We start from the raw sequence: 14,737 nt of genomic DNA on the forward strand, positions 1-14,737 counted from the left end.
ATGTCCACAGAGCAGAGGAATTCCCCAGGTTCCATGGAGGCTATCACCGACCGAAGAGACTCCATTTTGAAATGAAGAATCTTCACGTGGCGATTGAGGTCCAGAATTGGTCGAAGGGAGCAGTCTTTCTTCGGGACTACGAAGAGATTTGAGTAGAACCCTGAAAACTGTTCGGGGGGGGGGGAGAAGCAAATTCGATCTTGTATCCGGATGCGATGATTTCTCTGACCCAAGCGTCGTCGACAACAGACAGCCGAGCATCCACGAAAAAGCAAAGTCTGTCTCCCACCCTGGAAGAACTTCCAGGTGGGGGTGACCCGTCACTTGGAGGAAAACCTGCCGGTACTGGCGCCTGAAGACCTGGAGTATTGTCCTCTAGATCTCCAGCGGGGAGTGGGCTTGTAAGATGGTTTTCTCTGTTCTCACTCTCTAGTGGCAGAGGAGCGATCTTGCTGGGCAGATCTGTCCGTGGAAGAGAAGGGACGAAAAGGCCTAAACGGCCGAAAACCCTTTCTATTAAAAAAACGTTTTGGTAGAGACTGGGGAAGAGAAGTGCTTTTACCACCAGTGGCATCGGAGATTAGATGGTCCAGCTTGGCTCCAAAGAGCCTAGAACCGAGGAATGGCAGATTAGTAAGGGACTTTTTTGAAGTGGTATCCGCATTCCATGACTTTAGGGAAAGGACTCGGCGTATAGCTACTATGTTGCTATTAGCCCTTGCTACGCACCCGGCCGCGTCCAAGGAGGCGACCAAAAGGTATTTACCGGCATGGTTAATCTGATCTGCCAACTCGTCTTGAGGAGCTGTCGCCAATATGCCCCTGCAAAGGATTTTTGCCCAAGCGGATATGACTTTCGCTACCCAGGCGGATGCGAAAATAGGACAGAGGGAGGCACCGGATGCCTCAAAAATGTACTTAGCCAGAGATTCAATCTGCCTGTCCGTAGGATCTTTAAGCGATGCCCCACCTGGCAGGGATAGAACCGTTTTAGAGGCTATCCAGGAAACTGGGGGATCCACCTCGGGAGCCTTGGTCCATTTTGTGAGCAGGTCTGCCTCAAAAGGGTACAGCACGTCTAAGTACTTGCGGCCTGAGAAACGTTGCTCAGGGCGCTCCCAGTGTTTGTACAAGGTAGTATTGAACTCTTTGTGATTGGGAAAGGTTCGAGACGGAGGTCTTGCTCGTTTAAGGAGCACAGAGCATTCCTGAGGGGGAGCCTTATCTTGCTTAATTTTAAGGGTTTGAAAGATAGCCGAAATGAGACTATCGACCATGTCTCGTGTTTTAGAAACGTTGTCTGCTTCTGAACTAGATTCCGATTGAGAGTCATCGCCAGACTTAGGGTCGTCATCCGAAGAAGGGAATGAAACCTGGCAGACTCAGAGGGACCCTGCGAGCTAGAGGACGAAGTAGACAGAGCCCGCTTCCTAGAGCAACTGCCCTGTCTGTCTCTCAGAAGGTTGCGGTCAGGAGCAGACGACTCACCCTGAGAGGCGGTCGGCGCACAGGTGGCAGTAGATAGCTGTGGTAGTCGTTCTAAGAGCTGGACCAGAGACTGAGAAACCTTAGTCAAGTCCGAGACTGACTGAGACATTAGAATGGCCCACCCCGGGGGGGGGGTCCTCAGCCCGGGACTCAGAGTGCTCCTGAGATGCAGACATAGTTGAAGGACTGCAGGACGGGCAGAAGGGGGACGACTGACCCGATGCCCACTTCTTTTTACAGCGCGCACAGGCGTAATGAGTAGCGGTGGGCCTGAAGCAGAGATCCCCTAAAGGGTTGGGCATAAGTAAACTGCGCTGAATGGCCGCAGGAAAGAGGGAAGAACTGCAGAAGGGAGCTAATTTCCTTGCCTTAGAGCATAGCCTACAGATATTCAGGCGAGCAGCATAAACGCCGAAGTGTCCCCCATGCAGCGCAGGAAGAGAAGTGAAACCCCAGGAAATGCCTGATGATGGAAGCGGGGGGCGGAGCCTAGCGGCTGAGTCGCGATTGGGGGGGGGGGGGGTGTCGTGGTAAAGAGGTGGGCTGGCTTATCAAAGAGAAAGAAGCCCTGTGATGGGCTAGTAAAGGCGCAAAGAAAAACGCGCGCTCAGAGGGAGGAGGGAGCGCGCTGAGAAAGCTAAAGCGAAATTGACGGACGCCGCAGCCCCGTGCCTGACCTATGGAGAGTAGATGAACCGCCGATATCAAGGTACCGCTGGTAGATTCGCTGCTGTGTTGAACAGTGGGAGCATTGTCCTGAGTGGCCCTGATAGTGCAGATAATAAAGAGAGAGGCGAGCGGCTGTGTGCGCACGCGACCGGCATGGAGAAAAAGGGCGGGAGATTTAAACACTGGGAGACCTGCAGTGCTGTGCCGATGAATCTGTGAGGATAATGCGGGGCTGAAGGGATCGTACAGGCACTTACCTGACATCCCTGAAGAGGATGACCACAGGGGCCCACGGGGAGAAGGCAAGTCGCTGGGTAGGGTCCTCTGTACCCGCATTCTGCAGAAGACGGCGTAAACCTCTTGCGACCGCCATCTTCCTCTCAGCCCTGTCCAGAGAGAGGGGTGAGGAGGGGGATTTGGCAAGGACCAGCCACCTGTCCACAGCCCATATCACCAGAAGGTGATAGGGAGAAAGTCCTGCCTGCGGTACTGAGAGTTGCGATGTGGGTGATACCACACTGCTCGCTCAGCCGCCTGATATGGGAAATCAGGGTGATTGCTACACCCTGTTTCCCGACGGAGAACCTGAAAGATAAATGAGAAAAGATTAAAAAGTTTGACTAAAACCCTAAAGGAAAAAAGGAATTATTAACTGCGGATCTGGGAGATCCCGGTCCACCTCCTACAGACACTAAGCACAAACTGAGGTGCTTGGTGCCTATCGGTGGGTGTATACTGCCGGGGAGGAGCTAATTTTCTTGTTTTGCATAGTGTCAGCCTCCTAGCAGCAGCAGCATACACCCATGGTAATCTGTGTCCCCAATAAGGCGATAAAGAAATAGAGTTTATTAAATACAGGGAGCCACAATGATTGCACCATCTAAACACTAGGGCAGCTACCAACCACCCGATCAGACCAAGCAATCTGTGTGGCAACTGAACATTCATGGCATGCCTCACAATGTCATCAGCTACTGGCAGCAGTATTAGAACTTACCAGCTTTTTCCCAGCTCTGTTAGCCAAGTGGGTATATTCCCTGTCATGATAACCAGGGGATCTTGCAGCTGTCTGTTTGCCTTTGCAGTCAATTTGCTATTGATAAACTCTGATGTGGGAATAATCTCTTTGCAGACAGCATTCTATGTGAAAACATAGTGTTAGTATACTAATAATGTAATTATAAAGAGCCCACAAAGCTCCCACCAAAGTCAGTACTTGGGGGAATCAACTGGAACATTAAAAGAAACTGTTTCAAGAAATATGTACTATAATATATATATATATATATATATATATATATATATATATATATTCTCATATGTACATTTCTCTTGAAACAGTATATTTACACTTTTTTTTTTTTTTTTTTTACTTGTTCCATGGCTAGCCTGCTTAAAAAAAAAAAAAAAGAAGAATAGTCCCTAATGATTATACTTCACATGTCTAACAGAAGAGCACCGATGCTCAGGAAGGATATAGTGGAGCTAGAGCGGGTACAAAAGAGGGCAACAAAATTAATAAAGGGGATGGGGGAACTACAATACCCAGAGAGATTAGCAAAATTAGGATTATTTAGTCTAGAAAAAAAGACGACTGAGGGGTGATCTAATAACCATATATAAGGGGACAATACAAATCTCTCCGAGGATCTGTTTATACCAAGGAAGGTGACGGTCACAAGGGGGCATTCTCTGCGTCTGGAGGAGAGAAGGTTTTTCCACCAACATAGAAGAGGATTCTTTACTGTTAGGGCAGTGAGAATCTGGAATTCCCTGCCTGAGGAGGTGGTGATGGCGAACTCAGTCGAAGGGTTCAAGAGAGGCCTGGATGTCTTCCTGGAGCGTAACAATATTGTATCTTACAGTTATTGTTAGGTTCTTTAGAAGGACGTAGATCTGGGGATTTATTCTGACAGAATTTTATAGGCTGAACTGGATGGAGTAATGTCTTTTTTCGGCCTTACTAACTATGTTACCAAGAGCTAGTTTCATAAAAAGCCCAGTTAGGATAGCCACATATAGATATGCAAATTGACTGCAACACTACTTACATCGAACAGGTAATACCAGTATTTGCTGATGGCATGAAGAACCCTTAGAAGAATCACAACATCAAGGGAGGGGTCATCAAAAGTGATATTTTCAGGTGGGGAGGAGATGAGGTAATGGTCTAAAGGATTAGCAATTTTGGGGCAAACGCCATCTGTATACAGAGGAAAAAGAAAAACAGATTAGTCTTCGTGAAAATTTCCATAAAAAAAAAAAACAAAACAAAAAAACCACAGATGGGAATTCCCCCCTACAAGATTATTATAATCTGTATAATTTGGCAAATGTCATGTCCCATAGTTACTTAGGAATAAATTCTTGGACTTTCAAGTGCGCTGCCAGACAAATTCCATAACCACACCAGGTTAAAAAAGTTAACCCTTTAATCCCTACGCGTTTCGAAGCATAACACTTCTTCAGGTGTCAACCCCTGAAGAAGAAGTGTTATGCTTCGAAACGCGTAGGGATTAAAGGGTTAACTTTTTTAACCTGGTGTGGTTATGGAATTTGTCTGGCAGCGCACTTGAAAGTCCAAGAATTTATTCCTAAGTAACTGTGTTGCGGTTCCGTTGTGGACCGTTGGACGTGCAGCAGGCTGACATACTATACAGGCTTTACTTTTTCTTTGAAAAGGTGAGTATAAATACTCTATTTATACGTTATACCCAGATAAGACCCTATGGCGCTCTTGTCTCAACCTTTTAGTTATACGATTACTGAATGTCCCATAGTTGTCATTTTCAAGAAATTTTCTGCTCTAGTTTCTAGAGCCATCAGATAATACGGATATAGAAAACCGTGCAATGTTCCCATTGTGACGATGTCAGGCGTAATCTTACCGTGCCACAGTTCATCATGTTTCTTTGAATTTCTAGGAGATGTTTTGGTTGGTGCAGTTTGGGCACGGCCTCGCTTGCCACCTACTGTATCCTTTGTGCTCTCCTCCTCTTCTCTAACTGGTTTGTACCTGAAATTATCACATATTGCTGAGGTCGCTCTCTAATGCGAAAGGAATATAAAAAACAGATTGGGGTATTCCAACAAAGCTGCATACACAAAGGAGGCAGTTACCAGATAGTGTGGGTCTTGGTCCAGATACCAGCTCTTCCTAGAGGATTACTCTCATCATCTGTAGACTCTCTTTCCTCCTCTGTCTGTACGCTATACTGTCTCACGGCTTGGTATACTGTCATGTTGTAAGGAAGTAAGTGATCACCTATATAGAATTGCAGCCTGTGTCGCACATTCCCAGAATTCAAAAACTGAGCAGCCTGTGGAAGACAATACCAGACATTGTGTTATGGCCCGTCTGACAGAACAATGCAAAAGATAAAAGAGATTAATTGCATATATAGCAATCTGAGGGAATAATCCCAAATGCTACTAACTCACGAGGTCATTACCGATTCTGATAACTGGCAAACGTGGAGTATGAAATGGATGAAAGTCTGTCTGGAATTACCGTATTTTTCAGACTATAAGACGCACTTTTTTCCTCAAGTTTTGGGGGAAAACAGGGGTGCACCTTATAGTCCGAATGTACTTACAATTAGTGTGGTGTTAGCAGAGGTTGGACGATTCTTCTGGTGATCCAATGCTGCAGGACGATGACCTCACTCTCAAAGGCCACAGCATAAAGGCAATGGAAGTGGCTCTGGGCTTTCACAAAATATCGCTGGAGCCCCCGCACCACCAAACCTGCAGCACCAGCCTGGGATGGGATTTCCCGGAGACCACCACATCACAGCATTGGATGTGGGAGGGCTCCAGGCATTCACAAAATGTCGGCGGAGCCCCTGCACCATCGAGGACCGCCAAACCTGCCACACCAATCTGGGTCATATCATATCCAGACCACCAAACACACCCTGTGACTCTGCTCCACCAGCGCTGTCGATCCCCCCACGGTAAGCTGAATTCAGGACCGTAAGACGAACCCATATTTGACTAATTTTTTTCCCCATTCTCCTTCTGAAAATTTGGGGTACATCTTATAGTCTGAAAAATATGGTATGTACGGCACAGACGTATACTTTTTTGTAAATAGGTGCTTAATGACTAATCGCGTTCTTACCAATGATTCATCAATTTCTTCATCTGATCCATCATCATCACTGTCCTCGTCATCTTCTCTTACTCTGCCATAACCTAACATTACAAAAAAAAATTACAATCCATGAAACACTTTGCAATAAAGTTTCATGTGAAAGGGGCAAAACAAAAACCTAATGAAAGCATTCAAGAATCTTAGAACCAAGCTAGAGTAAGAAACAAGTACTTACCTCTAACCACCAAATATCTCTCGATTGCTTGCACCAGAGCCAGGGGATCTATTTTCACAGGTCCACCTTTCCACTGCTTTACATTAGTGCATTCTGGATGTCTCTGTAGTTGACATTTCAGCTGATGAGTATTGAAAAACTTTAGTGCTTGAGACCCTCTGGAATTAAAGGGATAAAGATAAAATATATTATACCAACATAGAGGAGTAAAAAAAAAAAAAAAAAAAAAAAAAAAAAAAAAAAAAAAAGGAGATTTTTGTGTACTCACCGTAAAATCTCTCTCTCTTAGCCTCTAATTGGGGGACACAGAACCATGGGTGTTATGCTGCTGTCCACTAGGAGGCGACACTATGCATAATCTGAAAAAGATTAACTATGGCTCCTCCTCTGCAGTATACACCCCTGGACGGCGTCAGCCTTCTACAGTTTTGTGCAAAAGCATTAGGAGGAAGTTAACAGAAATAACATAACCATGCCTGTAATAAGGCCACCATGTACAAGCTCAAAGAACAATATGAGAAGTCAACCGTAACAACGGCCCGTAAGGGCAACAGGGTGGGGGCTGTGTCCCCCAATTAGAGGCTAAGAGATTTTACGGCCAGAACACAAAAATCTCCTTTACTCTGTCGCCTCATTGGGGGACACAGAACCATGGGACGTCCTAAAGCAGTCCCTGAGTGGGAAGCAATGGACGAATATTGTGCAGACAGGTCCCTAAACTTGGGGGACTTCCGCCTGCAGAACCCGTCTACCCAGGCTTGCATCCGCTGAGGACTTGGTATGAACTCTAGTGTTTCGTAAACGTAGGTAAGCTAGTCCAAGTGGCCGCCTTACACACCTGTTGTGCTGAAGCCTGGTGCCGAATGGCCCAGGAGGCCCCTACTGCCCGCATAGAGTGTGCCGTGATACCGTCCGGAAGAGAATTGTTAAGGAGGTAAGCCTCTTGTATGGTGGACTTGATCCACCTGGCAAGGGTAGCTTTGGAAGCCGGCAAACCATTGCAAACGCCTTCCGGAAGAAGGAAAAGGGAATCAGACTTCTGGAAGGGTGCAGTCCTAGACACGTATATACGCAATGCCCTGACGAGGTCAAGCGTATGCAGAGCCTTCTCCACTCTATGAACCGGAACTAGGCAAAGGGATGGCAGTGAAATTGCCTCATTGAGGTGGAAGTTGGACACAACCTTTGGAAGGAAGGATGGGACTGTACGGAGAACCATCTTGTCCTGGTGAAAGGCTAGGAAGGCCCGTCTGCAGGAGAGTGCTGACAATTCAGACACCCTTCGAAGCGAGGTGATTGCCACCAGAAAAACCACCTTCAGTGATAGAATGCGGAGTGGGACTTCCTTAAGGGGTTCGAAAGGTGGTGCCTGCAATCCTGTCAGGACCAGGTTGAGGTCCCACGTTTCCAGTGGACGTCTGTAGGGGGGAACCAATCGGGAAACCCCCTGGAGAAAGGTCCTTACTAGAGGCTTGTTAGCGATGCGCCTCTGAAAAAGCACTGAGAGCGCTGACACCTGGCTCTTAAGCGAGCCCAGGGATAGCCTGGTGTCCAGGCCTGATTGGATAAAGCCAAGGACTTTTAGGAGGGAATAAGGGAGTGGAATCTGGCCGCGAGATTCGCACCAGGTGAAGACAGCTCTCCAGGTACGGTAATAAATCTTGGCGGAGGCTGGCTTCCGTGCCCTGATGGTTCTAATGACGTCCGTTGAGAGTCCTGCCTGGGTTAGAACCCAGGTCTCAAGGGCCACGCTGTCAAATTGAGAGCCCCTGAGTTCTGGTGGTAGAACGGGCCTTGTGACAGAAGATCGGGACGGTCGTGTGACGCCAGGGGACGTCTGCTGTAAGTTGTACGACGTCGGCGTACCATGTACGTCTGGGTCAGTGTGGCGCTATCAGGATGGTTGGAACTCCCTCCTGTATGATATTCCTCACGACTCTGGATATCAGGGGGAGTGGTGGAAAGATGTACAGAAGCTGGAACTGGGTCCAGTCCTGAACCAGGGCATCTGCTGCGAGCGACCGCGGATCGCGTGTCCTGGCCATGAAGTTGGAGACCTTGGCATTGAGATGGGATGCCATTAGGTCCACGTCCGGGGTCCCCCAGCGATGGCAGATCTGTCGAAAGATTTGGGGATGGAGAGACCACTCTACCGAGTCCATTACTTATCTGCTTAGGAAGTCAGCTTCCCAGTTGTCCACACCCGGAATGTGGACCGCAGAGAGTATCGACCTCGTGTCTTCCGCCCAATGGAGGATATGTGCCACTTCTCTCATCGCCTGGGTACTGCGGGTCCCGCCTTGGTGGTTCATATGCGCCACTGCAGTGGCATTGTCCGACTGTACTCTGATATGAGAGGCTGCCAATAAGTGACGACAGGCTCTTAAAGCCAGGAAGATGGCGCGAATTTCCAAGACACTGATGGGCATGTTCGCTTCCACTGGTGACCACTTGCCCTGTGATGTAGGTGCACCGCACCCCAACCTGTCAGGCTCGCGTCGGTGGTCAGGACCATCCATTGACCAGAGAAAGGATTTTCCTGTTGCCAGTGAGGTTGGCTTGAGCCACCAGTGCAGGGACCTCCTGGTTGCCGAAGTTAGGCGGAACTCCCTGTCGAGGGAGAAAGGATTCCTGTCCCAGGACTTGAGGATGGCTAGTTGGAGAGGCCTGAGGGGAAACTGGGCAAATTGTACCACCTCCATTGCTGCTGCCATCCTGCCGAGGACTCATGGCAAACCGGAGATTGGGGGGGGGGGGGGGGGGGGATTGCGGAGGAGTATGCGAACTCCTAGACGGAGAGCCAGTGCCTTGTCTCTGGGAAGGAGCACCAGACCCCTGGAGGTGTCGAATAGCATCCCCAGGAAGGTCAGAGAGTGACTCGGGGCAGTCGATGACTTTTGTAAGTTGACTAACTAGCCCAGGCGACTCAGTGTCGACTATGATTGAGACGCTGACCTCGCAGTCCTTGAAGGTGGAAGCTTTGATGAGAAGGTCGTCCAGGTATGGAACGACTACTATGCCTCTGGAGTGTAGAACGTCCATGGTGGCAGCCATGACCTTGGTAAATGTTCTGGGATCCGTGGAGAGTCCGAACGCGAGAGCCACGAACTGGTAGTGATCCTGGTCGATTGCGAACCTGAGAAATCTCTGATGGGTGGGAGCAATCGGTATATGCAGGTATGCGTCCTGTATGTCTATGGAGGCGAGATATTGTCCTTGCTCCATGGTCGCAATGATGGACCGAAGGGACTCCATGCGAAAATGACGAACTCGTACATACTTGTTGAGTTGCTTTAGGTCTAGTATGGGCCGGACGCTGCCTCCTTTCTTGGGGACTACGAATAGATTGGAGTAGAACCCTCGGAAACCGGTACTACGACTCCTGCTTGAAGGAGAGAGGAAACCGCTTGGTGGAAAGCACGAGCCTTTTCTGGCAGTTTTGGTGGAACAGAGAGGAAGAACCGGTTCGGTGGACTGGAAGTGAACTCTATCTTGTATCCGGAAGACACTATTTCCCTGACCCACCTGTCTTCTGTAATAGGCAGCCAGACTTGCTTAAAAACAGTAGAAGTCGTCCGCCTACGGGTGGGGTGTCTTCCGGAGTTCGTGAGTCATGAGGAGGAGAAATTCTGAGGTTTTCCTCCTTTGGGCTTCGCCTGGCCATTTTCGACTGCCAGTTCCTGTCTGGCCTCTGCGCCTCCCGTGGGTTGTCCCTGCGTGGAGAGCGGTTACGATTTTGTGCTGGACGCGAGGCGGACCATCCCGAAGAATTCCGAAAGGATCGGAAGAGTTTGGTTACGCCGTTTGAACGTGCGTTTAGGTTTTAGTTGAGGGAGAGAGGTACTCTTACCCTCAGTGGCATTGGATATCAGTGTGTCCAACTTTTCACCGAAAAGCCGTCCACTGAGGTACGGGAGATGCGAGGGACATTTTTGAGGCCGCATCCACCTGACATTCCCGCAGCCAGAGGATACGCCTAATCGTGATGGCGTTTGATGCTATCCGCGCTACACCTCTTGCGGAATCCAGGGATGCATGAAGCATGTAATCTGCTACCACTGCTATTTGAACCGCTTGGTCCGACAGTGCAGGGTTTGAAGCTTGGAGGCCAGTTTGCAATTTTTTGGCCCAAGCCAGAATGACCTTGGACGTCCATACTGAAGCGAACGCGGGAGCCAGGGAGGCCCCTGCCGCTTTGAAAACTGAACAAGCCATGCGTTCTACCTGCCGGTCTGCAGCGTCCCTGAGGGTTGAGCTATCTGGCAGTGATATGTGCCGCTAGCCTAGAGACTGGGGGGTCCACTTCAGGCGGATCTGTCCACTCCTTGGTGTCCTTTTGTGGGAAGGGGTACCTAGCCTCCAAATATTTGCAATTGGTGAATTTCTTCTCAGGCTGCGAAAACTGCTTAGTAAGGATCGCCTGAAATTCCGGGTGGTTAGAGAAGACCTTCGGTGGTTTCAGAACACCTTCAAAGCAAATCTTGTGTTCTGGGGCTTCCGGGGTTGGATCGGAAATGTCCAGCACCCGATGGATAGAAGAGATTATGTCCTCAACTAGCGCTGTATTGCTAGGGGGACAAGGGACCAGAGACCGCTCCGTTTCGTTGTCACAGATGCCTTCCGAATCCTGCGTATCGCTGAGGCGTTCCCTGGTGGGCGAGATGGGGCAAAGGCCTTCTGTCGTCGGAGATGGCTGTGGAGATCTGCGTTGTCTGTCTCTGGTAGGGGACGGTCTAGGTGACCTGGAACTACGGTGTCTCTCCCTAGAGGGGGATGACCGTGTGCTATGGGATGACGCAGAGGAAGCGACGCGTGCGCTTACGTCTTGGAGAGCCAGAAACGGCCTGTCCCTGAGTGGAGCTCTCCCTTTGCTGGGTAATGCTCCTAGCCGAGGCATGACCCTGCAGAGCCTGGAGCAATGTGGAGGTTAGGTTATCTATGGACTGCGTCATAGACTGCGACATCTGGGTAGCCCATTCCGGCATGGTAGCAGCCGCTGAAGCATTGGTAGGAGCCTCTTGGGGTTCTGACCCAGTATTCTGGATACAGTCCCAACAGTGTGGGTACATGTTGCCACTGGGGAGAGTGGTTTTGCAGGCTGTGCAGAATGCATAAAAGCAGTCCTGCCTGGTTCTCTTGGACCTTGAGCCCGGCATAGTGCACAGAGTGCGGAAGGGCTGGCTATGAGAGGGGCCTACAGGGGTGGCTATGCAGGGAAAAACCTATAGGAGAGCCTTACAGGGAATCCGGATTCACAGCCGAGTAAAAAACCCGAGCTGTGATCTTAACCCACCAGCGTGCCCCTAGGTCCAGCGCCGAAGATCCACAGTCCTGTGCCCCCCGGAGACTGGCTGGCGTGGTGCTGCTGATGCTTGCAGCAGAAATGGCCGCCGAGAGGATAAGGAGGGAGAAGAAGGGGGCGGAGAGCTGAGAAAGAGCACGCAGAGATGTGTAAAAACGCGCCCTTTCTGTCCCCTTCTATGACACTGTAGAGCGTCATATTTGTCATCCGGGGGGCGGGCCGGGGGGGTGGAGAGGAGGCGGCGACCTCAGCTAGGCCGAAGCCGCGGCCTAAATTAGATAGCGATGCCCAGAAAGATCTGAACCGGACCCCCCCCCCCCCCCCCCCCCCCCTCGGATTGAAAGACAGGATAGTGGTGGGGCCACTATCGGAAGCGGGGCCCTGTGATGGGTCCCCCTGAGGTGCTATGGAGCTGGTGCTGCCGCAGAGACAGGGGCACAGGGAGCCCTGTGTCTGTATGTGCCATGCCTGCCCGCAGTCCCCTCCGGCCCCGACAGGAGCCCGCAGCTGGGCTGCGGTCCCTAGATACTGTGAGCTGCAGATTGCCGTGGTACAGACCCTACCTGAGGCGTCTCAACCCAATTCCCCCAGAGAGGGATTAGGGAGGGTGCTGCTGTCACCATCAGGGGGCTTCTTCCTCGCCTCGACCTCAACCCAAGACCAAAAGGAATTGGGGAAGGGGGGTCTCGACTTCGAACCAGCACCCGCAGGACTGGGGAAGGAGCGACATGGGGAACAGCCATCTCAACTTCAACCGGGCACCCCATAATAGGGGGCCAAGGAAGGAGCCATGCCGGGAGTCTCACAAGAGACCCACTTTTCTTCATCTGTCATCCGGTAAAAAAAAAAACCAGAGTGAAAAGAGAAAAAAATTCTTTAGGTGTGCCTCCTATGCGACACTAAGCAAAAACTGGAAAAGGCTGACACCGTCCAGTGGTGTATACTGCAGAGGAGGAGCCATAGTTAATCTTTTTCAGATTATGCATAGTGTCGCTTCCTAGTCCTAATGGACAGCAGCATAACACCCATGGTTCTGTGTCCCCCAATGAGGCGACAGAATAAAGTCTAAGACTATTCACACTGGGCATTATGATTTATATCTGCACAGAAACCACGATGGGAATCATGGATGTGTCCCAGCGACATAACTAGGTCTCGCTCCTGGTCAAATAAAATTTCAGGGTCTTAATTGCTATATTGTTAAGGTGCAGAGCAAGATAACTTAACAAGATTGAAAGTGATGTTCAGGTCCGGCCAACCAGTTACAAAAACTGCTACCTACCTGCTCCCTGTACCATTCCCGCTTGGAAAGTCATGCACTTTGACTGGGAACTGCTCCATCTGGCTGAGACAGTTATTCATTTTGTGTACCAGAGCCAGCAAATGCCCATTTTCTGTCATCTCTATCCTTCCGAGCGGCTCCTCTCCTGGAAGCTGTAATGTATAGCGAAAAACATCAATCCTCTCTCTGCTACACCCAGAACCATTCTGTGTACAGTAATAGTGGTATAGGACGGATTAGTGACTGAACAAGGTAGATTAGTTCTGCAATGCATGTTTCAAACTGTCTGAGCAAAGATACATAATATAAAGGGTTTGCACAAACGCTAATCAGTTTCTCGACTTAAAGAGTTATTCCTATCAGCATGTTAAGGGTATGTGCACACGTAGTGAAATCTGCTGCGTTTCCGCAGTGGTTTTAGCTCTGCAGAAACGCAGCAGATTCTGCTGCGTTGTACAGTACCTTTATTTTCAATGGAAAAAAAAAACGCAGTGCACATGCTGCGGATTTTTCCGCGTGGTTTTGCTGCAGTTTACAATCCGCAGCATGTCAATTGTTTGGTGCAGAAACGCTGCAGTTTTACACCTCATCTATTATGAGGTGTAAAACCGCAGGACTTTTGTCCTGCGGATTTACCTGCGGTTTTCTCTCCAAAATCCGCACACCCAAAAAACTACGTATGCACATAGCCTAAGAGCTACCCACAGGATGCAGTTTACGGAGGGTCAGAGCTGGGACCCTCATTGATGTAGAGAACATGGCTGAAATGCACTGTACTTGGACATCTCAGGCAGTTCTATAGACAACAACTGGAGCATGTAGTGATTAGTGTCTGGGTCGGAATAACACTTTAAAAGTATTTCTTATAAATTTCGACTTCTCATACAATTTCTTATGGCACTACCTGATTCATGCAATATTGCTTTGCTCCTTTGCTGCCATCAGTCTACTGTTCAGCTTAAAGTTTGTCCGGTCATGATGACCTCTACTTATTGTGCTAGGCTTCGGCCAGCAGATGTCAGCAGTTAGAACAGCATTATAATGCATAGCTTCTATCAGCCGCTGCCGGGTATTGTTCATCAACTCCTATCCTCTAGGACCTGTTCTGCAGTGTCCGTCAGTGTCTGCTACACAATAAATGGAGCTGCACATTGCAATTCAACTCAATGTGTTTATACCCGGCCACTGAAGCTTAGGTCATCAATATCGTGTGACCAGACAACTTAACATGTGTGATCCTGTATTTCTGACAACTACAGCAATCTAGATATGGTTGTCCTACAGTTAGTCTCCAACAACCACTCTCAACCACGTTCATTGGCTGCAATAACCAAATGTTAGTGACATACCGGGGAACCAAAGAAGACATGCAGGAATCTTTTTAGTCGAATATCTCTGCTAACAACATCTTTTTCACTTTTAGAAGTCAAGTACAGAAGTAGTTGTTTCACAAAACCACTGTGCTGGATTTCAAAGGAAGAAACATCCGACTCTGAGACAATGCTCCGGATTTCTACAAGGCATTCAACGCCACCATCCACCTGAGAAAAGAAGAAAAAAGAAATCTTTCCATTTAAAGTAGTAAAAACACAAAGTTATAGCACCTGTATGTACACGATTTTGACCAAGTGGAAAATCAACCCCTTTGCGACAGTCATGTGTCAG

At 49.1% G+C, this 14,737-nt stretch overlaps 1 protein-coding gene across 1 annotated transcript in view; it reads right to left on the reverse strand.

Annotated features, from left to right (window-relative positions):
- Positions 1 to 14,737, reverse strand: part of TRIP12 (thyroid hormone receptor interactor 12) — a gene marked incomplete at its 5' end in the record, with an annotated part of 95,921 nt that overhangs the window by 37,536 nt on the left and 43,648 nt on the right. Inside the window, 8 exons of the mRNA XM_073565170.1 lie at positions 3,155 to 3,297; positions 4,209 to 4,360; positions 5,046 to 5,173; positions 5,278 to 5,477; positions 6,281 to 6,354; positions 6,489 to 6,646; positions 13,073 to 13,224; positions 14,422 to 14,613. Of these exons, the coding sequence (XP_073421271.1) occupies positions 3,155 to 3,297; positions 4,209 to 4,360; positions 5,046 to 5,173; positions 5,278 to 5,477; positions 6,281 to 6,354; positions 6,489 to 6,646; positions 13,073 to 13,224; positions 14,422 to 14,613 (1,199 nt within the window). The remainder of the gene's footprint in view (positions 1 to 3,154; positions 3,298 to 4,208; positions 4,361 to 5,045; positions 5,174 to 5,277; positions 5,478 to 6,280; positions 6,355 to 6,488; positions 6,647 to 13,072; positions 13,225 to 14,421; positions 14,614 to 14,737) is intronic.

Source organism: Dendrobates tinctorius, unplaced genomic scaffold, assembly GCF_039654945.1.
Source record: "Dendrobates tinctorius isolate UK_male_01 unplaced genomic scaffold, ASM3965494v1 ptg000572l, whole genome shotgun sequence".
NCBI lineage: Eukaryota > Metazoa > Chordata > Amphibia > Anura > Dendrobatidae > Dendrobates > Dendrobates tinctorius.